Here is a 26,415-nt window from a genome sequence, read left to right on the forward strand (position 1 = left end):
TTTTATATGTAAATGTAAATTACTTTTTGATGTAATTTACTTTTACATTACATTTGAAAGTAAATTCACCTTTACTTACAAAAAAAAATCATTTTCTAAAAGTAAATCTATTTTGTAAATTTACTTTGAACGTTTATAAATAAATACGTAATTTACTTTTTCATAAAAGCTTACTTACTTGAGTAAAAAAAAAAAGTAAGAAAAAGAGCCATCCCCATCAAATATCAACAAGGTTGATTTTGAGTCTGATAAACCATGTTTGTATTGTGATGAACTCTATATGGGATCTTGCTCTAGAGAGTCATGAATTTGCTGTCAAAAATGCAAGTTTTGGTATCACTGTTTGTGTGCAGGCGTGAAGATAAGAAAAATATTAAAATTGTGTGAACTGTGCTCATAGACTAAATGTTTTTTTTCTAAAATCATTTATGAGATGTTGCGTTTCCGTTAAAAAAAAAAAAAAAAAATTTCTTAATTACCTAATTTCTTTTAAGTGAGCAGCTTGTTGCATACCAGTGCTTTTTTTTTTTTTTTTTAATGTTAATATTTTGTATAAAAACAAAATTATTTTAAAAAATTCTGAAACTCATCATTTTTAAGCATCGTAGAGGGAAAACAAACCTGTCAAAAATTATTTTTAAATCTTTACGTAATATATCACTGAAGCGTAAAACTTCAGTTTGACATCATAGACACCAATTTTCACCAACTTTACCCTGTTTTTCAGTTTAAGCAATCCTCACTATTGCAGCAAATCCTTTAATAGAAAAACAAGAACCAGAAAGCATTGTTCATTTTGCATAAAATCCAATTTTGCATTATTATTGACGAAATCCTAATTTTCTAATACACCTATTTTTACATCACATATCTTGACAATATTCTAAACACAGAAAATGTTGGTTCGCTAGAATTCGGCACTTTACAAAGTTATTTTTTCCAGCTCTTCAAAAATGAAAAAACCCTGTTTTTTCAAGTCTATTTTTTTTTTAAAAAAAATTTCCTTCAGCTTTTTGACCTTTCCAGTCTGTGTGACCACCATGTGGAAGTAATGCGCGCTCTCATAGAACGTTTGTACCAGCGTGCATACATCGGAAATCACTTGCTTTCATAAGCATCATTTGTCCCAATGTCTGTAAAAAAATTTCATTGAATTTTATCTTAATGTAATTTCTTAACAATGGAGAATATCACCCAGGAGGGTGATTCTTAATTATTTGTTTTACACGAGTTAATCCTTTTGGGAAGGAATAACAATTGAAAACCAATGACGTGATAAATTCTTATACCTGTACCACAAATGTTAAAATTTGTTCAGTTCATTAGAGTCATTTTTTTTTTCAAGACCCGTTTGCTATTTGTCGATTAAAATTGTTGCCGGTGGGTAAATGATTGGATAATTACTCTAATATAAGTGATGTTAATATTTTTATATCATAAATTTATTTTTTATATTACATTTATAAAAACTACTTTGAAATATGGTTATTGAAAACAACCAGGAATTAATGATATCCTAGTCGAAATTCTATTACTGTTTTATATTATAAAGTTGTTTTATATTTTAAAACAATTATCAAACTTTGACTATGATATAATTAATTCGTGATTATTAACTGAAGTATTTTCAAAAACCATATTTCAAAGTAGTCAAATTTTTACAACACGATTATTACGCTTTAGTTAAAACGCAATGAAATTTGAGTTTTTTCAAACTGTCTTAAGGCAATTTTATATTGAACTTTCACGCTTTACTGTTGGGTTTGGAGCTAATTTTCAACAAATTTTATTCAATAAAAACTATAAAAATATTTAACAAAAAACATATTTAAATGATTATTTCGGGGCGTAGTCGCCATCCACTTCGAGAACTGCTTTCTATATTCTTGGGAGTTAATGATTCCACGGGCGAAGAAGTCACGATTCTTGGAGGCGATCCACACTTTAACATCGGCCACCGCATCATCTAAATCGCCAAAAATTCTGTCCCTTTCCCAGTTTTTCAACGAGCAATTGACGTGGTAATTTGTATCAGCTTCAATCAGTGAATAGGGCAGATTTCATCTCTTATTGGTCTTCGATTCGATGACACGATCTTCAATATGAGGACGGGCCTTATCCAATTGGAAAACAATATGGTTCTTTTTTCGTGGTCGTTTCGCTTTGATTGCAGAGTGAAGGCGGTCAAGTTGAGCCAGATGGATGATCCTGTTAATGTTGGATTCGCCATTTTTGCCGCTCATTTGTGTCGTTCAACCAGAAACAAATGCCGTTTAATATAATTTCCCAGTGGATGATTCCGCTTCTATCCCACCAGACTCAGCACATAGCCTTCATACAGTGGACATCTTTTGGAAATCCTTTGGGTGAAACACCTCGCGATACTAAAACCTTCTTTCTTTTGACGTTTTTGAACAACAACCACGATTCATCCCTAAGAACAAGATTTTTCAAAAATGGTGTTTGTTGGTATCGCTGCTGTAAATCGGTAAAAATACCCACACGCTCTGCTTTGTCGTTGTTAGAGCGCTCGTGAGGGACCCATCCAGCCAGGTTCCTCACCTTTCCGAGCTTTATGAGACGAAGGACGATTGTTGAGTGGTCGACATTGAAGTCTTCAGCCAGCATTCGTGTTGTCAAGCTTTCGTTCTCTTCCACCATTGTCAGAAGTACCTGATAGTCAAAATTCGATGGCCAACCTCTTCCTTCTTCATCTGCAAGGTTTGTGTCGCCCATTTTGAACCTCTTGAACTATCTTTCAACTTGACTCTTGTTGATTGTTCCCTCACAGAAACGTTCGTTGAGATCGCGAAAATCGTTGAGATCGCTCGTTGAGATCACGTCTTCCAACCTTACTTAAAGCAGCAGAGCAAAATATGGCGAATATGAATATAAAGGCACTCATTTTTGTTGCTGAAAGAGACTAAAATGCGTGCCTTCATATTCATATTTGCCATATTACAAAACTCCAATTTTTTCAAGAAAAAAATGGCGAAGAAAAGCCGCAATAATTATGAACCAACCCAATATTTTATATTCTACTACTAATATATTTTATATTCTACTAATAATATAAAATATAAGGTTGGTTCAATTTTTTTTATAGATAAAGTGTTTCAAGTAATGACCTGAGATTTCGAAAGTTAAAAGTTAAAATCCCAGGTTAACGAAAGGATTGCGAAAAAGAGGGGCGTCAGATTAATTCAGTTCGATACCGTCTATTTCAAGCATCAAAAATTTTTACTTAAAATAGTGACAAAAAAAATCAGCATCTAGGAGGAGTACTGTTGGTATCCCGGGAGATAGGAGAATGTTTGGAGGGTGAATAAAATTTATAATTTTAATGTTTTTATGATAGTCATTAGATAAAGTTGTTTAAAATTTTCGTTACATAGTAAATTTTACGGTTGTTCTACTATATGAGTTACAAGTCGCTAGCTACCTGTAATGAAACTGCAGTTGGCTGATGTATTTCTTTTAGCAGGCTGAAAATTATTGATTACCTTGATTATTTTTGTTCATCCTTTTAGAAATTAATTAAACAATAACTTTTAATGGGTGTTTTTCATACTTTTTATTTATTAATTTTATTTCACCTTTTTTAGCTTTTGTTTTACAATTTATGATGTCTGCTGATCAATTAGCAGCACAAGCAGCAGAGCAGTTGAGAATTCATGAAATAGCTGAGCGCCGCTTAGATGCTGCAAAACATCAGCAAAATGCTTCACTCCAAGAAAAACTTACAATGCGTTTAAAAAAGAAAGAAGAAAGTGCTCAAGCTCAAAGAGAAAATCAAGAAAAATCACAGCTATTAGCTTCAGGCTTAGTAAAAGTAGAGTTACCTTAATATTTGATCATTTTTGAATCTATACATACATACATACACACATACATACATACATACATACATACATACATACATACATACATACATACATACATACATACATACATACATACATACATACATACATACATACATACATACATACATACATACATACATACATACATACATACATACATACATACATACATACATACATACATACATACATACATACATACATACATACATACATACATACATACATACATACATACATACATACATACATATATACATACATACATACATACATAAATATAGACACACACACACAAATCAATCATGTGCTTTTTCAAGGATTAGTTTTTATTACGTGAGTGGTAAAACACACTCACTAAAGCACTTATATTTTAAAAATTCATTGTTAAAAAAGGAAAACTTACGTAACAAATATATTGGTATTTTCATCTAACCTGTTTCTATTGCATTAAGCTAGTTGATTACTTTTTTTTAGAAATACAATATTTCTTTGAATTTTGTTACTTTAAATTGTATAAGAGTCAAAAGGGGATTTTATGTTTTGCTTAAAAACATATCCTACTAAACGCATAGACATTTATAAATGTCTATGAGTTTAGTAGGATATGTTTTTAAACTAGCTAGTTGCTTTTAGCTTGTTTCTAATTCCATCTGAGCAGGTTATTTAAAACTCATTAAAAGTTGTTGGAAAATATATGGAAAAGTTCTAAATTATTTTTAAGATAATTTAAAATGTTTATGCTTAAAACTATGATAGTCCAAATTATTAGGAGAAGTTTAAAAGTGATAAAAAAAAAAAAGAAGAAAAGATACATCATTAAATTAAATTTTTTTAACAAACCTTCTCATCAATAGATTTGCTAGAAAAGTTGAGTCACAGATCAAAAATTATTTTCCTATTAAGGAAGCAATAAGTTTCTATAACAAACAGTTTTTTTTAATTTTTTAATCTAGAATAAATAATGTGATTATACTAGTTACTGTAATGGCTTAATTTTCAGAAAGAACCACCTGCTGGTGTTGTTACATTTGGCTCTATGTGTATAAAGAATTTGGCAGATATCCTTGAACAGACAGAAGAAGAAACAGCTCTTAAGTAATTTTTTTTTTTCAATTATTTTGGATTTCCTTTTTGTAGGCTTTTTTATTTTTTTTAAATTCTGAACTATTTTCTTAGTTTACAGCCCATTATCATAAAGTCTCATAAGTATAACATAATCTTCAGTTTTCCTTCAGTAAAAATGTTAATGTGAATAAAGGAAAACAATTTTTAAACTTAATTGACTATATTTTTCCAGTTCAACACAACTTTCACAACATATAGAACAGGAACTCCATCAAATTTGATGATTATCTTTGATTTCATTATAATTTTTTAATTTTTAACAGTCTATTACCCTTACTGAAAACACATAATGTTCTTTACAAAAACATCTTTCTTTTAAATACATGTAAAAATTATTTGATCAGTAGAGATTTGTTTGATGACAGTATTAATGTTCTTTCCTAAATACTTGCTTAAATATGTTTGCACTTATAACATTTTAGATTTCTTGAGGAAATTCATGAGTTAATTTTAAACGAAGTGAAAGTCTACGATATTTACACAGCTAAAGAAGAAGTAAAGAAATTTTTTTAACTAAGTTTTGGTTTCTTTCTCTTGCTGCAAATAGTTTCTGAAATAACATTCGATTGTAAAACTATTACTGTCAAATATCATATTGTCTTAATCTTAAATCACATTATCTTAATGTTTGATGATATTTAAAAATCTAACTGCTGATTTTTGCTTGAAAACTGTGAAATTATATTTTAAAAATAAGATTCAAATAGAAAAATTTTCTGTAAAAATCTGAGATTTAATAAAAGTTATGCAAGGCCCCTTAAAGTTCTGAAAACAGTAAATACTAAATTAAGAATTGTAGCGTTTGTTTTGTCATTTGTTACTTTAAAATTAAATAATTCTGGTAGCTAATGTAAATCCATAACTAGTGAATAATTCCAAATCAAGTTAAGAAGCATTTAAAAGAGCTGATTTTGATCATAACAAATAACAAATTTTATTTTAGGTTGGAAAATATTTGTTTGCATCAGAAAAAGTTGAAGATATGATTAATTTGTAAGCTGATGAATTTGAAAGTTGGTTGTTGTGTCTTCATGTTATGTCTTCTTGTTTAGCTTTTATGTTTTTTGTTTAGCTCACTTTTGTTTTGTAATTTACTTTAGTTCACTTAAAATACACACCAGTCTAAACAATTACAATTGGAATCCAAACATCTTAAAGCTTGTTTCTTGTAAAAAGGTTTTTTGAAATTTATCAACTGTTTTTTTTTTTTTATCAACTAGTCCTTGAATATATATCATAAAACTTTTTTTGTTACTTGTTAAATTTTTATAGTTTGGTTTCTTTAAGTTTTTTTTTTTTCTTCGATATACTTTATTTATTACAGTTTTAAAGTTGTTTTTGTATAAATGTAAAAGTTTTTTTATTCTTAGCTTTTTCGATCTGAGGACAGCAAAGAGGGCGCACAACCTTTATTCAGTGGACCTCATATGCAAATTGGTATACATAGGTAAATTAAACTTAACTTTCTAATAAAGTTTTTCTTTTTCTTTTTCTTTATGTCTGTAAATAACTTTATATATAAAAGGTACTCTTTTAATTTTTAATTTAGTTATTTTTACATAATTTTTTTATTACTTTTGATATTTATTTAATGGCTATTATCTTTAATATTTACAGTTTTTATTTTGATAAAGTTAGTGTTAATTATTTGTAATTTTTTGTGTTATCTTTTTGTGTTAGTTATTTTTAACTCTATGTTTTTTATGTTAAAAATTATTTCAATAATTCTTATAATAGCATTTAATTGTCAATTAGCAGCTCAATATATAGTTCAAATATATCAAATATATAGTTCAGCTATTGTATAGTATTGTCTTTTGCCTGCATCTTTCTCCAAAACAATAAATCTACTAAGCCCATAATTATTGTTAGCTAGGAAGCATTATGATTATTAGTATGATTGAATGCAATGTGATCCCATGTGTCTTTGATAACCAAATTTTGTGTGCATTTCTATGCAACATTGATCCTTGATTGCTATGGTTTATTTTTTTATCAAATCAATAAGTAATGAAAGTTGTTGCCTAATAAGCATTTTAAGTTCTAAAACTTTCAGTTAGCAAACAATGTAACCATCTATACATAGAAACTATGTTGGTATTTATCACCAGTTTTTTCTCATTTTTCAGCTCATTTTATTTACACAATATTGCACCTGTTTAATGTGCATTGTTTTATTTATAGCAGGTTTATATCTCATCAAAATATTGAGCTATTTTAGATACTTTAATGTTATCTCATTTTAGGTATTCTATCTACTCAGTGTCTCAAAGTTAAAGTTTTTTTCTTATCCAACTGTAAAAATCTGTGACAGTCATTAGACATAACTTTAGTATGGTTACCATTTCTTTTTAGGAAATCTGATTTTTTCTTTTTTGGCTTTTTTGTTTACTTTGTAAAAACCAAAAAATGTAAAATTGAAACTGTGCCTCTGCCACTTTATTTCTATGCAGAATGAATTCAAACTTTTACAAAATAGATCACAGATTTTCAATATATTTTTGAAAATACTTTAAACTAAAATTTAAAGTACTTTCCACTTTACAAGAGGTTAAAAACTATTGGTTGAAGTTAAATTTAACTGTTAATAAATTTAGGCTTTGCCTTATATTGTGCAACTTTGTTCTCTTAGCTTTTGTTTTTTGTACTTGGATCCGCCATTGACCAAGATTTTTATAAACACTTGGATAAAGCAAGTTCATCCAAGTGTTTATCAAAATCTTGATCAATGGCTGCTATTTCCTTTTTCAATAATTTTAATGAATAATTTAATATCTTCATTTGTGAAAATTACTGACACTCACTAATATCAAAAAATCTACAGCACATGAGGTGTTCTGCTATGCAAATTATGATATTCTTTTTTTGTTATTTTTACTCTATTTATTGTGGCTATTATATTATTGTGCCTCTATTTCTACTCTGTTTATTGTGGGTTTTTTTGTTTGAAACTTATATGGTTTTTGTATTCAAAACTGTGCCATCTTTGTTCTAAATATTGGAACAATCCCATTTCTATGTTTTTGTTTAGAGGTGAAGCTACACTGAAAAAAGATGGGTCATACTCTGGTCTAGCTGTATTAAAAGTTGGTTCAGTTGGTAACTTTGCTCAAGGTGGTCAGGTAATAATTTGTTATATTTGTTTTTTAATTTTTTTTTTTTTATGTAAGAAATACTCCTAAAGTGTGTCTTCTTTTTCAGACACTTCTTACCTCAGTGACATGGGAACAAGTAGATGCATCTAAAATTGATCAGCATAATAAAACTGAACCTGGTACTTTCAAGCTAGATGGCTTCAGCTCTGGTTGTAAAGTAGTTGAGGTGATGACTGAAGAAGTTAAACTATTTTTACTTTTTCAGCACCAAAATTGTATACTCAATGAATTAATTAAGTTAAATTATTATATTAAAAATATTTGTCAAGATAAACTGTATTTTATTCTTAGATACTTCCAATTAGTCTTAAAGACCGTTCCAAATTCTTTGGTTCAGTCTGTGCCCACTGCAATGGTGTTATAAAGCCTAATGAGCAGTTTTTTAGGGTAACAATATATTTGGATGTTCTGCAGCTTCTTAGTAATTAATTTAACATTGCATTGTTTTCTTAAGCTTTTTCTTACCATAAATAACTAACCTAATTTAACACAAAGCAATTTATTTTTTTGACTTAAATGTACCTTCTTAATTTAGGCTTTAAATTGTGTGTGGCATATGAATCATTTTCGATGTTTTGAATGCAAGATTGATCTTCAAGGTTCTTACATTGAGGTTGAAGGATCACCATTCTGCAAAAATTGTTACTTGTTAAAGAATGCCCCAAAATGTAAAAGTTGTTCAAACTCTATCACTGCAGGTTACATTAACGCGCTAGGTGGTTATTGGCATCCAGATTGCTTTTGTTGCAAGGTATATTATTTAAAATAAAACATTTGTGTTTTGCCCTACATTTCTCAATATTTTATTTCTAAACATGACAACTCTGATTTTTTTTAAGCGCTGCTTGAAAAAACCATCAGCTGAAGTACAAATCTATGAACATGATGCTTTCCCATATTGTGCTGGCTGCTATGAACTAGTTGCAGAGTAAACAAAAGTAACCTTCTGGCACTAGTTTTATCTTTATGTATTCCTAAAGACAATTTTAAATGGATAAATATTTTTTGTAAAACTTTAATTTATAAATCATTTATGTTTTGATTTTTTATTGTATTTTTAAATGCTAAATTTTATTACACAAACATCTTTAGCAATTAAATTAATCTACTATTACCTTTTTTTGTTGATAATGTTAATTTTTAGTTTTGTAATGTGAAAAATGTTGCATAATATTTATGATTGATATGACAGAACATATTTAATCAAGAATTTTTTATTTAATAGAATGTTTTGTATACAAATTTAGAATTAGCACAATCAAATAAATTGTTTACATTAAAGAATTTATCTTTTTTTTTTTTATTTAAAAAATTAAGTTTTAGTGTATTTTGGAAGTGTCAGAACTAGTAAAATGTGTTATTCACAGAAAAAATTTATATTTTTATAAAATCTGTTAGTATACTCTTTGTTGACAGAGTTACTTGATAAATCTTTTTACTGTTTATGTTAAATATTAGAAAATGTTTAGAAGTTGAAATTCCAGTTTAAGTTGATCCAGTAGAAAGGCTACAGTTTTTAGGATTATAGAAAATGGCTATGATAGATAATGACTTGGTTTGTAATTTCAAAAAATGTAGAAAAAGACTAGTCAATAATGCATGGGTATGTTTTTATATATTGCTGTTCATAAAATTTTAGATTAGGATATTAACATAGAAAAAGTTAATTTAAATTCTGTAATAAATATAATATATTTATACAAAAAAATTACTTAAAAAAACCGTATATGTGTTTTGTTTATATTCAGGTTACTTCTTGTTCACGTATCTTTTCTTTTTGCTGGGTAACTTTTAAAGAACTATTATCATGATAAAAGTTTTTTAAAACTCCTATCAACAATTATGGAAATTTGTTTTAAAAAATGTTAGGCAAAATATGCTGCAATAACCTGATATTATTTTATAATTAAAATAATGATTTTTTAAATATTTGATAAGCTTACTATAGTCTTGACTAAAATATTCAGATACATTTTGTGATGAGGATGGAACAAGAGAGTTCACTAAGGCATTAGTTTGTCCCGCTTGTAAGTAAAAAGTTTGCAAGGTTCCAAAGACTTTCAGGTTTAAAAGATAAACATTGTACGAATAGTGCAACTAAAGTTTAAAAAAAAAGTTTTAAAGGTAAATACTTTTTTAGGTGAAACAAATTTAAGTGGTAAACATGACATTGTTCGTCATGATCTACAACCTGCAGATCAGTACAAATCTGTAAGACAAATATTTTCTTTGTCAGCTTCCTGTATCTTAAAATGTAAAACTTTTTCTATATTTCTTTTCCTCGTAACAAAGATTGCTGTATCAATATATCAATATAAAAAACAAAACCTGAAAAGAACCCTTAATTTTTTATCATTTTTGTAATTTGCAGATGATCTTGGCTGGTTTAAAACCAGAAGTCATCATGGAAATAGCATCAAGGGCAATAGCTTTCTGGACTTATCAGGTTAAAATAAGCTATGAAGGTTTCATTTCTTCCAGATTTCCTTTTTTTTTTTTTTTTCATGCTTACTTGAATAATATGTGCGTGTTGCTTAGGTAAAAGTTCTCAAAATTTCCATTTTTTTAGTCTTTTTAAAAAAATTTTGTGCACTTTTTTCTTTTAATCTGTTGAGGAACTATAAACGTTTTTTGAATTTATGAAATTATTTAAAATTTAAGTCGCAGCAAGAAAAGTTGTTCCATGAGTACTCTTCAAATAAAAACAAAGAATCAAGAAATAAATTGGAGCATTATTACGAACAACTTGTTAACAAATTGCAAGCTGAAATTAAATGTATCCTTTTTTACACTGGTGTATCTGTAAAAATGTCTAAGTTAAAATTGGTAAAATGTATGTTGTCGTTTATGTATCTGAAAGAATGATACTTGGTTATTTTTACTGCATAAGGTAGTTAAAAGTTCTTTGTTAATTGTGTTTTTAAAATTGCAAAATGAAATTTGATAAAAAACATTCTAAAGATTTGTTTCTTCCTTTAAAAATTTCTGCTTTTTTTCTTAATTTCTTTTTTGAAGCTGTGAAAGTAGATTTGACGTGTAAGTGATTTGACATGTAAGCATTTTTTTAACGTTTAATTTTTTTTTTTGGCAAGATGTTTTTTTCTGTTGCTATTATTTCTAGCGAAAATAAAAGAACTTTCAGAAACAAAACAAAGGTTCAATGAATTAAGTGAACAGCACCAGGAAAAGTCCAGGCAACATCAAAAATTGCAGGTTAATAAATAACAACAAATTTCACGAATTAGTGTATTGCCAAGATTTATATCCCAGCAGAACACTTTTATTATTTTTCAAAAAAATGCAAATATTTACATTCTTGCTAATTTTTCTAAAAAATAATTGAAAAAAAAAATTAGAAAAAGTAATGATCAAAGTATTTTGTTATAAGTGCTACCTGTTTGTATCTCTATTTTAGTTTGAGATTTGGTCTGCAAAATGTTGATTTTGTATTATATTTTCACATTGGAAGACAGTATTTATTATAAATGTAATGTTGTAGTAGACAGTCTTAACATTGGAAGGAATCTGATGAGTGCATAACAAAATCATGACTAAACGCAGACCGAGTTCATGAAAGCTTTAATTTATACAAGGAGTGTTGCCTATATTAATTTATTTTATGTATTTCTTTAGATTATGTATGACACACTCAGAAGGTGATTTGTTAATTGATATTGTTATAATGACGCTCTATGCGGTTGATATCTCCTAAGATGAAAAATTCATTTTAGGCGTTCAATAAATCCCGCCGTCTTGGAGGAAGTCCCCCAAAAGTCATCTTCTGCTAGTTCAAAAAGCAATCAATTTCAAATTCCGTTTGGTTCGGTTTCTTTTGGTAACAAGAAAACTTATTATTATTGGTTATTTTTCTTGTCTTTTACTGCTTCTTATCTGAACAATGAGGAGACTTTACATTTCAGGTTCAAATCGACATTCTCAACCTTCGTTTATTGATTTGCCTAAAAATGTTTGTCAAAAGATTTCGCAAAGTTGTCACAATTCTCCAGCACATGTGGATGGTAAGATTTTTCCGTCTCTGTGGAAAAGTACGTTTAGCCGTTTTTTCTCAAAAGCATAAAATTCACTTTAGGAGAAAGTTTTGTTTTGAGACCTTATCCTACACCTGTTATCCATCAAGAGCAGACGGAAGAAAATTTCGGCAATCGCTTCACCTTACAGTTAAACACCCCAAGATCAAAATAAAACAAAAAAACAAAAAAAGTTTGAAAATGTTTGTTATCCAACATTTTTTTTTTGTATCCGTTAGTTTGTCACAAATTGTATTTTAAGTGTTATTTGAAAATATACTTGAAAAAAAAAAAAAAAAATGTTTATAGATTCTTATTTAACAAAATTTCTGACAAATAAAAAAGTAAGTGAATCGAAAAAAATTCCCTTTAAACGCAGCTCTGTAAGAAGAGAAAGAAATGTTTCGTCTGTGTAGCAAAAGTATTACCTGATGAATAAGTTTAACCCCATGTTCAAATCCAGGGTCGGAGGACTGAAGTACGTAATTTAAAAATTGTCTTTTATTATTATTTTCAATTTATGCGCTCTAATCTGCCAGCCCTAAATATATTTTCTTGCTATTAGTTTAACGTCTCTCTGCTATTTTCATCCTCTAATGCAGTATTTTTTTTTTAGCTTAAATTTCTAAAAACGCAATTACTTTTAAAATGACAAACATAACGCGATGCTTATTACATCTAAAGAAAATTTTAAAAAATTTAATTATACTTACATGGATTATCCTCTTTTTTCACGTGGTTTTATAAGAGAAGCGTCCATTGGCTGATCAGACAAACAAAAATTGTATAGTTAAGGTGGTCGTCTAGTAAAAAAATATTAAGAAATCAAGTTTTTGTTTTTGGTCTAGTTTAAAAGAGAAATTTATGCTCTTTCAGAAAATAGATACTTTTGCACATTTTTTAATTAAATTTTTTTTTAATTTACTTATTTTAAAGACATGGATAAAATTTTTCCCTTAGTAACGCCCTTAGGAACAATGCTTTTGGTTGTTTGGGGCCAAAATTGTTAACCAAAATTTATAATAAAAACTTTCTTAAGAAAGCAGAAACTTAAGCTCTGATATAGTGTAAACCGAGCTCTAAATATACGGAACTTCAATATTAACATCTGGCAAAACTATTTGTTTTGTTAGTAAAGCATGGTGTTTAGTTTTATCTAAAACCTTTACGTGACATTTTAATAACTAACTTTGTTTAGATGGCTAATAAAAATGATAAACTAAGAAAGAAATTTAAAAAAAAATTTAGTGGGAACCAACATACTAATAGAAAAATAGAATTTCTGGACAAAACTTCACGGACATTAATGACGTTAAGCACCAGTTTTGTCTTAGTTCTGCAATTTCATGGTGCAAATATCAAGTTGATAAAATATCGGGATTGTCTAAATACAATTCAAAAGGTTTTATTCCTGAAGTTGTTAAAAAAGAAATTGAAAAGATTTTTATTGATTTGAGTAGTGATGAGCTTTTGTCGCGATGCTTAGAAGGCACGAATCAAAATGCTAACGAAGAATTTAATCAGATTCTCTGGCGGAAATGCCCAAAAAGCACTTTTGTTTCAAAAGATGTACTAGAAATGAGTACATTTTCATCAGTAGTAAGCTTTAATGACGGATTTTTAGCTCTAGCTAACGTCTTAAAGAATCTTCATTTAACACCAGGGAAATAATTTATTGATCGTGCTTTAGTATTTGATAGTAAAAGAATAAAAAATATACAAAAAAAATCAACGGATAAAGAAAATTACCAGGAAGGAGGAGAAAGTTGTTCTAAAGGATCATTTTAAGTTTTTTTAATTTCTTTGTTAGTTTTCTCTGTGATATTTCAAACTTAAAACACACATATCTCAGCTTCTATAGATTGTTTCTTAATGAAATTTTTAGGGTTTATTCATCTGTATATAAGTTAGTATGTGAACCAGAATCTAAATTATTCTTTGAGTATTTTAGAAAATATGAAATGGTTTTTGTTGAATTTTACCCTTTTTTAAATTTCCCCAAATACATTGAGCTGCCATTTTTTAATGATTTAATATTTAATTATTTTAATTGTTTGTAAAGGTAAGGGGAAAGGGGAAGGGGAAGGTTTAGAGTTATGGATTAGGTATATGGTGGTTAGGATTGGGGTTAGTGGTGTGAGTATTACTTGGTTAGGAAAGGGCGAAGTTTGGGGATAGTTTGGTTAGGAATGGGCAAGGTTTAATCTAAAAGTACTAAACTTATATTCATTGTCCTCAGTATATTCTATAATGTAATAAAACTCAACAAATGTTCTGTTGATGTGTAATGGTTTGCACTCTTATATTTTTAACTTTTATATAATACAAATAAAATTTTCTTACGCTTCTTGCAGTGTTCAATACTGTTTATATCAATAACTCCTCTTTCTTTTGTATCTTCGTTTATTAAATATCTCTTCTTTAATTCAATCTTTTGGTTATTCTCCAACAATCAATATTAAAATCTTCTTCTTTTCTTCTTTTATTCAACTGCTTATTAAACTGCTTATAAAACTGCTTGTTCATCAAAGTACTCTTCCTATTACAAAATTCTCTCTCTTTTTAAAATTCTTCTTAAAAAAAAAAATCTTCTTCCAAAGAGACGACCGCACTCATCAGTCGCTCTAATCCCTCTATCTCTAATTCTATCAACTAACCAACTCTCTTAACTTCACTTAACTGTTCGACTCCTTCTTTTTTGAGCTTTTACAGTTTTTGCTTGTTTTCCAGTTGCGATATCTTTTTATTTATTTATATGGCAGGTTGATGAGTCTTCGTGTTTACGTCTTTTCTCAGTTGTTGTTTTTAACTTAATTCTTTTTGCTTTATCATTTATTTACATGAAGAGTGGGCGAGTCATCTTGTATGTGTCTTTTCCGATCGTTGTTTTTAACTTTTCTTTTAATCTAGTTCTTCCTCCTCACAGATTTTACTCTACAAAAATTCAAGTTGATAATTTTATAAAACAGTTGAGATTTTTAACACATTTCAGATAAAATTTCTAACATACAATAATGTGTACAAACAAATACTGATTATTCATGTTGGATTCTAAAATTTTTCGAGAGGAACCAAGAGTTCTTACAAATGCTTGCTGTTATAATCAATAAGATATCCCTACAGATTTAGTAAATAATATGGGTGATCCACTGGTCTCTTGTATCTTTCTCAGTGTGCCCTGAAGCTGTGGTGAGTGACTCTGTGGCCTGCTCAATTTACTTGCCGAGGGTTCTTTCAAATGATAGATAAAGTCTTTGATGTGAAAGAAAACAGTTTGGACTTTTGAAGTCATTTGCATTTGACAGAGCAAGGAATGAATTTTGAAAATGTGTGATTTTTTCAGCATAGTCAAAGTGCAATTATTTTCCAAAACAAGAGGGTACAACGGCATAAATTTTCTGAGGGTATCAAAAGAAATCCTTAAAAAGCGGTCTTTCTATGCAAGTCTTTGAAGAATATCAGTATATCTCAGAAGTTTTCGACAATAATTGCCAGCAAACTGACCTCCATGGAAGGGTTGAAGCTGGGTGTAATGGGGTTTTTGCCATTCATCAGCTTTATGCCAGCTTTCTTTTTGTGCTTTGAACAACTGGTCACACTAAGCAAAAAGTGAAGTACCATTGGCGGGATAATGTCTAAAACAGCTATTGAGTAAGACACATTCAAGAGTGGCTCATGCACCACATTTTAAAAGTGCTTTGCTATTTAAGAATTTAGGCCTGAATCTTGAAATGAAATAAATCACTTTCTAAATGAACCAAATGTGCGAAGGTTTCAAAGTCTTTTTGCCTGGTGGGGGAGGGGATGAAGGGAATCTTGCAGTGAACAAAAAGCTGCTATCGCTGCTGCAGTTTATTGTTTGTCACAGATATGTATGTGTGTGAAAAGCTGTCAGCTAATTGTTTCCCAATGTCAAAAAACTTTTCGTTAAATTTTGATTCAACAATGAGTATTTGTGACTTGACTTATTGGTGAAGCCACTTTTTGATGTTGTTATTTGACAATTCAGTGTTGTTTTGAATGTGGACAAAATCTTGAGCTTTTAAAAGTGGAGCATCCTCAATGAGTCTTTTAGCACATGATGGGCCTTAATGAAAAAGTTGCAAAAGAACATTATAAACATAATTTGCAAAGACCAAAAAAAAAAGCATAACATTCTAGCAACATGTATCTAAAACTTCTTGTGAAGTATAAGCCAAAGCTAGTGTTTACTTAAAGTGATTAGCATAGGACGGCCTTCACCACTGCAATTCTGACAGTTCCATGAGGTGAAGATTCTTTTGAAGAGACAAGAGTTGATGCAATTTGTTCACTGACATTTGGATCCTTGGAAGCAAGTTACTTTATATTCTTTCTGAAAATGTATTGATTGCAATTTGGGTAGGATATTCAGAACACCTCCTTTGGTTTTGTGAAGTTCCAGAACATTGTGAGCTATCCAGAGGGTGGGTTTTGGAATACCTTCATTTGACTAATTTGACAAATGATGCAATCACAAAGCTGATCACGTGTCTTTGAGAGAGCCACATTCTCACCCTTACTCTTTTTTCCTAAAAGAACTCTGCAGGAATTGCATATTCCATTTGGCACCTTTGGGTCAGAAAAGTCAGATAAGAAAGAAAAAGATTTTTTGATTTGTTCAATCAAAGAACTTGTCAGTTCTCGTGAACATTTGCTCAAACAAAGGATACAAATAGTTTTCTTACAATCTTCATATCTTTAGGGATAGTTTGGGATTTATATTTTAAATATGAAAAAAATCCTTTTGAGAATGATTAAAAGCCTTAAGAAACCTGCCTTTTCCCGGAATTTGAGATATTTATCTAGGTTGTTAAATACTCTTAGGGCTGCGCAAAATTTAAAAAAATGATGTTAATTGATTAATGGGCCATTTAAACTCCAATAATATCATATTATATCTTTTAACTTTATTTCAAGATCATATTTAAAATTATATCTGACTGGTTGATTCAAAATATTGAAATTTTCATATAAAATTTTTTTTTTTCGGATGGTCATGAAAAATTTAAATTTTTTGATTTTTCTTTTCAGAAAATTGTTCACTCCGATGGAATTACATTCCATTCTGGATAAGTGTGATGATATCACTGCCTGTAATCTATATTTAAAAATGTTTTTTCATTTGATTGCAATAAACATATGCAATGGACATTATTTGTCTGTTGAAAGTTTTGTAATGGGATTGTAATGACATAATTGTAATTGAAAGGTTTGCAATGGCATGAAAGGTTTGTAAAGATATAACATGAAAGGTCAGTAATGACATTTGTCACATGAAAGGTTTGTAATGACATTGTAATGACATCTTTCAACTTATCTCATTTAGATCGACTTACCCAGGGAGATGTTATAAAACATTAAAAAACTTGATATCTCAGTTATTTCAAATGTGTACTGAGGGATCATGTAAGAGAATTTGATTACATTAGTGATTTCGTTAAAAGAATTAATCGAGATTTTCAATCCAAGAATCTGCTTTACGATGAACTTTTTTCTTAACTTGCGGATCTTCATAAATTATCCATATATAAATTTTTTTGACCTAATGTGAAATTTAAAAAATGCTTCTATTTTTTGCCGTCTATTGAAATACTGTAGATGCAAAATTCTTCTTATTTCAGAAAATTCCTTTATTTTGTTTGATTTCATAAAACGAAATTATATTTGGAAAGCTTTTTACGACGTTATGTAAGGCAAGAGAACACATCTTTTTGCATCACTCAAAAACGATGCTGCACGACCATTTTCCCTTTTGCTTACTTCTTCATTTCTATAAAGGAAGAAATGCAAATGAAGCAGTTCAAAGGATGAAGAAAGTATACTTTAATGCCTTCTTAAGCACATTAATGACTTATAGTTGGTTTGCGAAATTCGCCACTAGAGATCGAAGTCTGAGAGATGAGCCATGTCTACTAGAATCTCAGCCAGCGTTGCCTAATAAAAGGTCCTTCTGCTTTATGACGTCAGATTACACTTGGCGAAGAAGACCGAATTAAAGGTGATGGAGCAGGAATAGGAAGTTCTGTCTCATCCTTCATATTTATCAGACGTATGCATGTAATGCATGTAATGCATGTAATGCATGTAATGCATGTAATGCATGTAATGCATGTATGTATGTATGTATGTATGTATGTATGTATGTATGTATGTATGTATGTATGTATGTATGTATGTATGTATGTATGTATGTATGTATGTATGTATGTATGTATGTATGTATGTATGTATGTAAGTATGTAAGTATGTATGTATGTATGTATGTATGTATGTATGTATGTATGTATGTATGTATGTATGTATGTATGTATGTATGTATGTATGTATGTATGTATGTATGTATGTATGTAAGTATGTATGTATGAATGTATGTATGTATGTATGTATGTATGTATGTATGTATGTATGTATGTATGTATGTATGTATGTATGTATGTATGTATGTATGTATGTATGTATGTATGTATGTATGTATGTATGTATGTATGTATGTATGTATGTATGTATGTGTGTACTAATATGGAACTAATAAAAATAAATTATCACTAAACTGATTGTAGATTTTAGATCAAACATCTAAACTTTAGGAAAGAATAAAAATAAATAACATTTTATGTACAAAGTAAAAAGAACTAAGCCGTGATATTGGGTTTTATCACAGAAAAATTATAATTACAATGCTAATAACTAAACACCCTCTATTTGGGGTATAAATTTGGCTTAAAAACCTACCTATAAGAAATTGTGTAGAACAATTTGGTGCATACGAAAAATTGCGACAAAAAATGTGTTTCCCCCCTTTTCTTTTTTTTTATGTTTGTCAAGTTTATTTCGAGATAATTATAATTTAAAGCGAATCCTTTCCAAAAACGTTTTGATACTACATTCGAGTGAAATCAGAGTACTGTAAACCAGTAGCAGATATACAATCTCCCAATCCAACTGTTTTCTTTGCCTCTTTACACACAAGAACAGCGCAAAAATTATATTCTATTCCATTATGTGACCAGGATGTCACTGGATCAGCGTCATCTCGTTTAACAAGAAAACGCCTCAGTTCCCAAAACTTAACCGAGCGAGCGAATACTTTAGGAACACGCATTTCAACGTCGATAGGTTCCAACTTTTCTTTATCACAAGCTTGCTTTGAAGCAGCACGAGATCCAGCTGCCGTTGCTGCCAAACTATTGCTCCAGTACTCTGGATAAACAGCCATTAAATGATACGTTAAGCAATGGAAATGTACCCGCGTTAATCTTGAGCTCTCGGCACCATAACGTGTGTTTCTTCCATAAAATTGCAACAACCAGTCAATTATATCAGCCATCAAACCTAAAGAAATGCTAAATTAAGAAAACTGGAAAATGGAAGGAAATTCATCAAATATTTTATAACCCAAAAAACATAACACTTTATCAATTTTACCTATTTCTGGTGGCCATTGTGCGAGCTCATCTGGAGAACCAGGTCCTTGTAGAGAAGTTGATATAAAAGCTAACTCTTGTTCGTTCAAACCAATTGAGTCAACAACCGGAAATATTTGCCCTGCTAAATCCTTCATAAACTGTACTGAAGTCATACTTGCCAACTCCAAATGTATAGGAGTTGTAATGGGCACCTGCTGTAAATAAGCACGAAGCTCACTCAATTTTTTTTCAATAACACTTGGGGCTTGGGATTCTAATAAATGAAGCCCAGACACCATGATGAGATCAGGTTTAAAGCTGATCAAAGAATCTATAAAAAAAAAAATTTTTTAAATGATGTAAATGTTGCAAGTTAGATAACAACATTTTAAATAATCGTTTTTAAAAATTCGTTTTATTGAAAAGAAATAATAATCAAAGATTTAAATTTGTTAACTTTAAAAGTATAAAAAATTTCTACCAAAAAATTTCTCCATAGCTAGCATTTCACCATTTGCTTTGTCGTGTGTTATTATAAATCGATTGGCACAGGCTGACACATGTGCTCCCCAAGTATCACCCTTTTTGTATTCCATAATCAAATGGTATTCATCATGATCTTGTTTCATAGAATCAGGAATGATTATTTTATTGCCTAATAAACTTTCTAATTTTGGACCAATAGGACCTCCAAGTAAAACCTAAAAAATACAATAAAGTTACAAACAATGAAATATAAAGAAGAAATCTCTGAAAGAACAATCAATGTCTTACTGTGGTATTTTCACCAGTTGCCAACATTTTCAATGCCATCAAAGCAGCGTTTCCTCCCACATCATACTCAGATAAAAAAAAACAGAATAATATACTCTTCATGCAAAAAATTACACAAAGAAATTTTAAACAGATGCTAATTTTTCAAGACCACATTTAAAGAGATAGTGTAAGTGGAAAAAATGAGCTAAGCACAGGCTCTAATAATTAATTTAAAAAAGCTTAAACACACTAATGCAAAAGTAATATACTGATTAAAGCAATTAAAAACTGTTGCACCAATTGGACCAAGTAACTCTACACCAGAAGCATGATAGGTTATTACTACTTTATTGAATTTTATTCATTATCTTTAAAATGTTTTACTTTCAAGATTTTATCATAGCAAAGTTTGGGCCAGCAATCTATAGTTCTGTGTACTATTTCTGAAAAACTCTAGAGTTGTTAGTTAAACCGAAATAAACAACTTATGTTTATTTCTGTTTTTGATTATGCTTATAATAATCTTCACTTACACTAATCTGTTGGGTGTCGGTTTGTAAGTAGATAAAATTTAACATACACAAGTTGTGTCATTTGAATTTTAAATATAGAAACCATTATTAATTAGTCTCATTTTAATACAATTTCTGATGTCCACAAATGTCCTACTCACATAATGATGTGGCTTGCTGATTCCACATCTCTATTTCAGTTGGATTCACCAGGGATTCGCCTGGAGTGTCATGATACTCTGCAGACTTAAAGCTGTATTGAGAATTTTTGTAGCATGCTTTGAAAAACAAATAACAAAGAAAAGTCCTTAGAACTTGAGGCAAGTGATTATGGCTCACAATACTTAAATCAGGTCCCAGAAGAATTTTAAAAAAAGTTGGTATTGCATAATATCAAGTATTTATCGTGTTTTCTATTTGGTTAGAGTTATTACATAACAAGATTTTTTTATTTGAGATGGATGACTGTTGCCATTTTTTGTCAATTACTTTGTATACTGCAATGCGAATATTATACTTTTAACAGGTGCCAACAGGTTCTTTAAGTAATTGTTACAATAGGGCATTTATAATGATACAAAAGAAAACAAAAAAAAGTGATTAAAACTATTTTTTAAACAAATAAAGGTTTTAATCACTAAATTTAATCATTTTTTGTTCAAAAAATCACTTCTTTTTTCTTTTAAAGAATTAAAGAAATCGTTGAGAAACATCTTTACTTTCTTACTATTTACAAATATTTTAAAATATGCACAAAACTTGTTAACAATTTATTATCAAAATTCATAAAATACTGTAAAATTTACAAAAAATAGTGATAAATGCAGAATACAAATTAGGTTTCAATTTTACATGTTCGGTTTGCATATGTAAAAAAGCTTACAATTACTGATTTAAAAAATCAAGATTTTGAGAAAAATATACATCTTACATACAATTTTTGAAAAGATTTTAGAAATTTTGTATTATCATTTTAAGTTCTTCAAAAAGATAAAAACGAGTTGACTAGCAATTTAAACAAAAAGTTTAGTGAAAGGCTTTTCAGTATTTCTTATCATTTTGAAGTCAAAGTAAAATGGAAAACCATTCTTCACATTTTAGAAACCTTTTTAAATTTGGTTGAATACAAATATTTGAAAGTGATAAAAGTAAAAAAAGAGACAGCTTAGATGGTAATAAGTTCAACCATGAAGCAGCAATATCTCAAAATGTCTTCTGAAAGATGCATTTAATTTTTTTAGTTGCATTCAAAAATAATTTTATTTATGCTTCAATATATTTACAAAATGTAAAAATTATAGGATAAGTCTCAACTTTTAGTCCCTCAACTTTTTGTTGAAATTCTTTGAAAGTTTAAAAAACTAATACAATTTCTTTTAAAGTAATTAATTGCAAACCCTGATACATTTAAACATACTTTAAGTATGTTATTTAGATGTATGTTATTTAGATGTATGTTATTTAGATGTATGGCATTTAATCAAAAAAAAACTTTTTTAAATACTTTTTTTAGGTTTTGTAAAATACATGAAAATTTTTAAAAAACTGACAATTAGAAACTTCGGTTGTTGAAAATTATGAAATTTAGAACTAGAAAATCAGAAAAATTGATGTAATTGATTTCATACTTTTGAGTTTTGAAATTAATACTTTTAGATTTTTTTTTTTTAATCTTGTACACATTCATTTGTTATATAAAATATTTTCTTATACAAAATTTCTTTTCTTAGAAATCAAACCCTTAAAAAAGTGTAACACTTTTAAAAATTGTTACACTTTTCTAAGGGTTCAAGTTCAAATCAAAGGTTAAAAAATTTGTTTAGCATCACTGATTGCATTAAAAATATAAATAGGTAAATATAAAATACCTCAGCATTTTGGATATTTTTTGCCACTTGAAGAATTTGATCAAATAATGCTTTTGATGTAACAAAGCGCTCAGCAGCAGCGCACTTTTTAAAATGAAAATAAAAGCATTCTTCTAAATCTTCCAATGTTGATATTACAGCATGATCTTTAGATACCAACTTACTTTCTATTTGAAGATTTGTAAATACTTTTAAGGCAGGTACAATTAAGTCAACATTGGCATTTATACTAAAAATAAGAATAAAATTCTTTTTTTTTCTCAATTATAAAGATGTTTAAGTAAAAAAAAAGAAATGCTATAGTAAATTATAACTATTTGCATTTGGGTTTTCGGTTTTTAACCTAAACAACCAACCTCTATGCCAGCCTTTAAAGATAAATGGAATTTTCAGCAGTTTAATAAAATTCTTTATTTGTTTAAAGCAGCAAAACTTTTGGTAAGACAGGTTTATATGATTTTTAAAATTTTAAAAGATATTTAAAATTATAAAAGCTACTTAAAATTTCTTATAGAAATAAGATCAACAGTTTTAACTGAATAGAATTTTTTTTTCTGGAACCTTACAACTTTGTATAAATATATGGACTGTTTTAAATTTGATTTTCTTCAAATAACTGATATAAATGTTTGTGCTTTATTTATTATTATCTTTTAAACCAAACACTGATGCTTAATAAAGTATTTGCAAACAAATAATCAACCAACCAAAACTAGATTTTTAAAATATTAGCTCATATTATTTATTACATAGATATTTAATTTAAATAATATAATAAGATAAATAATATAATAAAAGGATTCCAAGTTCATAAACTCAATTAATGAGTTAGTGGCTAGTCCTAGGAATTTCTTCATCAATATTGTAATAAACTTTCTTAGTACCAACTAAGTAGAAAGCTCAATCAAAATAAAAGTAAAAAAGTAAAAAAATTAGAATGTATCATGAACAGAAACTGACTTTTTACATATCATCAAGAGAAATTTAGCTGTTGCAAGGAAAGGTAAAAGATGGAAGATTCCATCATGATATAAAAGTAAAAAATCATATCAATTTTTGGTCATTATTTAATTGCAGATATGATGCCAATATAGTGGAATAAAATTGGAATTCAAAAAATCATAGGAAAAAAATTCATTTTTAAGTGTCTTTTTTTGCCAAATGTACTTAAGATTGCAAAGAGTAAATATTTTATTAAAGAAATTACACTAAATCAGCAATTTTTTGAAATGGAAAGCAAGGAATAACTCTTTAAAACTAAAGATCCTTTAAAAATATTTTTAAATTTAGTGTATTAGAACTAAATACCTGCTTTACTTATACCATCAGTGAAATTTTGTTTCTAATGTGGCTGTGTAATTATTATTATTTGCTTAAATTTTCCCAAATGATTCTCTAGATAGAGAGGGTTTAGATGGGATTATTAATAGTTAATTACCGTTTCCTTTACTCACTAAACTCATTTAAAGAAACGTCGTTTCAAATATTTCATATAAAATTATTTACCATAAAAAATATTTACCCAACACCAACTCTTGCAAAATGCGTCGTTGAGTTACCAATTGTAATTTCAAGAGCATTCATGGCTTCGTCTTCTCTGGATTTTAAATATTCCCATATAACTGTTTTATTTGTTAATATTATTGATGATAGAAGAATTGCTATAATAAAATGTTCGAAATAGTTAGCCATATTCCTTTACTAAAAACAAAGTGGATACAACTAATGGCTTATATAGAAAAAAAATTTTCCTAACTACTAAGCATGCGCCTAACAGCTAATGAAAGAAAAAACCTATTTAGTTGAATAATAATTGCTAAGCAATCGCTACTTAGATGCTTTGCTTACGATCAATTCAAAATCTGTTCCGAATGAATTAGCTAATATAAGAAAAGAAACCCTTTAGTGGAATGATTGTACTGGTGTTCATGGTCTAGAAAATACATATATTTTTTAATCATCGATTGTCATCAGTTGAAATCATGTTCAGGCTACAAAAATAAAGCAATTTTTAAGTTTTTCATTTGTCACTCTAAAATTTTTATGTGTTTTTTTCTAACGTCATAATTTTTTTCCATACCAAACATTAATTTCGTCTAAAAAAAAAAAATGATTTGATTGCATGTTGTTAAACACAACAAAAATAGCAAAATGCGAACATAACATATTTAACGTCCATTTGTCTGTGGTTTGAAAACAAGTTTTTCTACGAAGAAGGTATAATCCTCTTTAAAAAATAGCAGGAAATTTTTTTTTTTGACAATACATTATTATAATTTTTAGCCCAAAAAAAAAGCAACACATCACTTAAAACTTTTGATTTTAATTTTGCTTGTAGAAAACCATTTAAAAAACCACTTCGCAAAGAAAGAAGTTAAAAAAAGCGACAGGACTTTGACTTAATTTGTGATTCAAAAAAAAGTGTGCGAACTCGTCAAAGACCTGTATTTTGAAACCTCGAGAATCCCAACCGGCATCTACCAGCTGAGCTTAAAAGAGAGAAAGAATTTCCCTCGAAAAAAATGTTTTAGACCCTCTTCTGTAGAAAAAAGGCGAATGAAATGTTCTTCCGAGAGCAAAGGACCAAAACTGCATCATTTGAACATGACAACAACTAGCTTCCTCAGCTAGTTTAATTAAGCTTCTTCAAATTATCAATGTCCTTCAATCAATGATTGGAAGAAGTGGAGCTCCCCAAGTCTTCAAATTTATGGCAACACTCAGGAAATTCAAAACTGTTTCTTCTAGTTGATTCGGAGCTACCCTAGATGAAACTTACTAAAAGTTGATCAGCTCAAGAACTCTAATTTGTTGACATTTCATTCTTAAAGCACACGAGTTCTTTTATCATGTTGCATATTTTATTAGAAGAAAGAAAGCTTCGATTGGCTTCTTTTTTCGCAGTGTTTCGCAGCCTTTAAAAGATTTTTTTTGTGCTTGTTTTAGTTGACCATGCGGTGTAAAAGAATGCAGAGGCACTGCATTCCAACTTTCAGCAACATTCAAAAAGAAAACACCATCCCCACCCAAATCATAGAAGATCATTTTGTGACGTTGTGGAATACAAACGCTTTTAACAAATCACCAAAGAACGCTTTAAAACAAATCCGAAACTTTAGAATAATATACCAAAAAATAACGTATAAAAGAATAATATATTAAAGATGGAATTGTGGTGCAACTACAGAATACAGAAATTAGCTATTAAATTTGAAAAATGTTAAATGAATATCAAGCAGCTGGATGACCATGGTGTTTTAACTTCTGAAAAAAGCACAAAAACTGCTATGGAAACCAGAGCGACAAAGTTAAAGGTTGTTTGTTTCAATATTTTTTATGTTGCAAACTAAAGGAATAATATTTTTCTTTATCCATTTTTATTTGCTCACCAGAGAATATGACAATGAATAACCATAAGAGTTGCCTAACCTTAGATGCCTTTGACTTGGGAAATAAAAACTGTATTATTCATAAGCCTTTGCACAGTACAGTTTCTGATCCGTTTAAAGTGTATAGTAAATATAGAACTGCATAGTAAATAAGATAGGAAAATCCATTACCATTTATGACATGCCAACAATATTACATCACACAAAACATACATACATATTATGAAAAGGGTTTTCTCTCATTTGCTTATTTGCTCATTTGCTCATTTTTCATCTCATCTGCTTC

The 26,415-nt window shown here is 28.9% G+C and overlaps 4 protein-coding genes across 7 annotated transcripts; 2 read left to right on the plus strand and 2 right to left on the minus strand.

Moving 5' to 3' along the window:
* The first annotated feature begins 1,321 nt into the window (after nucleotides 1-1,321).
* LOC145181508 (uncharacterized) lies at nucleotides 1,322-9,430 on the plus strand. Of its 2 annotated transcripts, XM_090101349.1 has the most exons (13): nucleotides 1,322-1,380; nucleotides 3,107-3,321; nucleotides 3,606-3,832; nucleotides 4,870-4,964; nucleotides 5,417-5,489; nucleotides 5,938-5,987; nucleotides 6,095-6,170; nucleotides 6,365-6,441; nucleotides 8,026-8,116; nucleotides 8,196-8,315; nucleotides 8,441-8,536; nucleotides 8,685-8,900; nucleotides 8,989-9,430. In XM_090101349.1, exons 3-13 carry the CDS (start codon nucleotides 3,623-3,625, stop codon nucleotides 9,079-9,081), a joined length of 1,197 nt encoding a protein of 398 aa, XP_089957475.1. In that variant the 5' UTR covers nucleotides 1,322-1,380; nucleotides 3,107-3,321; nucleotides 3,606-3,622; the 3' UTR covers nucleotides 9,082-9,430. The 2 variants fall into 2 exon arrangements, with proteins under 2 accessions (XP_089957475.1, XP_089957474.1); XM_090101348.1 differs by lacking the exons at nucleotides 1,322-1,380; nucleotides 3,107-3,321 and adding an exon at nucleotides 3,339-3,468.
* LOC149883415 (histone-lysine N-methyltransferase SETMAR-like) lies at nucleotides 2,320-2,736 on the minus strand. Its single transcript, XM_090101074.1, has one exon. The coding sequence runs from the start codon at nucleotides 2,734-2,736 to the stop codon at nucleotides 2,320-2,322; it is 417 nt and encodes a 138-aa protein (XP_089957200.1).
* A 158-nt stretch (nucleotides 9,431-9,588) lies between the features above and the next one.
* On the plus strand, nucleotides 9,589-12,477 carry LOC145181718 (E3 ubiquitin-protein ligase CCNB1IP1-like). Of its 2 annotated transcripts, XM_090101351.1 has the most exons (12): nucleotides 9,589-9,752; nucleotides 9,898-9,913; nucleotides 10,117-10,176; nucleotides 10,290-10,360; nucleotides 10,521-10,595; nucleotides 10,811-10,925; nucleotides 11,165-11,185; nucleotides 11,271-11,362; nucleotides 11,783-11,805; nucleotides 11,881-11,984; nucleotides 12,070-12,168; nucleotides 12,240-12,477. In XM_090101351.1, exons 1-12 carry the CDS (start codon nucleotides 9,681-9,683, stop codon nucleotides 12,350-12,352), a joined length of 861 nt encoding a protein of 286 aa, XP_089957477.1. In that variant the 5' UTR covers nucleotides 9,589-9,680; the 3' UTR covers nucleotides 12,353-12,477. The 2 variants fall into 2 exon arrangements, with proteins under 2 accessions (XP_089957477.1, XP_089957478.1); XM_090101352.1 differs by lacking the exon at nucleotides 9,898-9,913 and having other exon boundaries at nucleotides 9,593-9,756; nucleotides 10,098-10,176.
* A 6,520-nt stretch (nucleotides 12,478-18,997) lies between these two features.
* Nucleotides 18,998-24,464, minus strand: LOC145181536 (ADP-dependent glucokinase-like). 2 transcript variants are annotated; one of them, XM_090101331.1, is made up of 6 exons: nucleotides 24,263-24,464; nucleotides 22,741-22,969; nucleotides 20,379-20,444; nucleotides 20,086-20,305; nucleotides 19,624-19,935; nucleotides 18,998-19,530 (listed from the first exon to the last, which is right to left on the minus strand). In XM_090101331.1, exons 1-6 carry the CDS (start codon nucleotides 24,430-24,432, stop codon nucleotides 19,079-19,081), a joined length of 1,449 nt encoding a protein of 482 aa, XP_089957457.1. In that variant the 5' UTR covers nucleotides 24,433-24,464; the 3' UTR covers nucleotides 18,998-19,078. The 2 variants fall into 2 exon arrangements, with proteins under 2 accessions (XP_089957457.1, XP_089957458.1); XM_090101332.1 differs by having other exon boundaries at nucleotides 24,247-24,464.
* Between the last annotated feature and the right edge of the window lie 1,951 nt (nucleotides 24,465-26,415).

Source organism: Hydra viridissima, unplaced genomic scaffold (genome assembly GCF_058129835.1).
Source record: "Hydra viridissima isolate aposymbiotic clone 2 unplaced genomic scaffold, HvirCarnegie_v1 scaffold_10, whole genome shotgun sequence".
Lineage (NCBI taxonomy): Eukaryota > Metazoa > Cnidaria > Hydrozoa > Anthoathecata > Hydridae > Hydra > Hydra viridissima.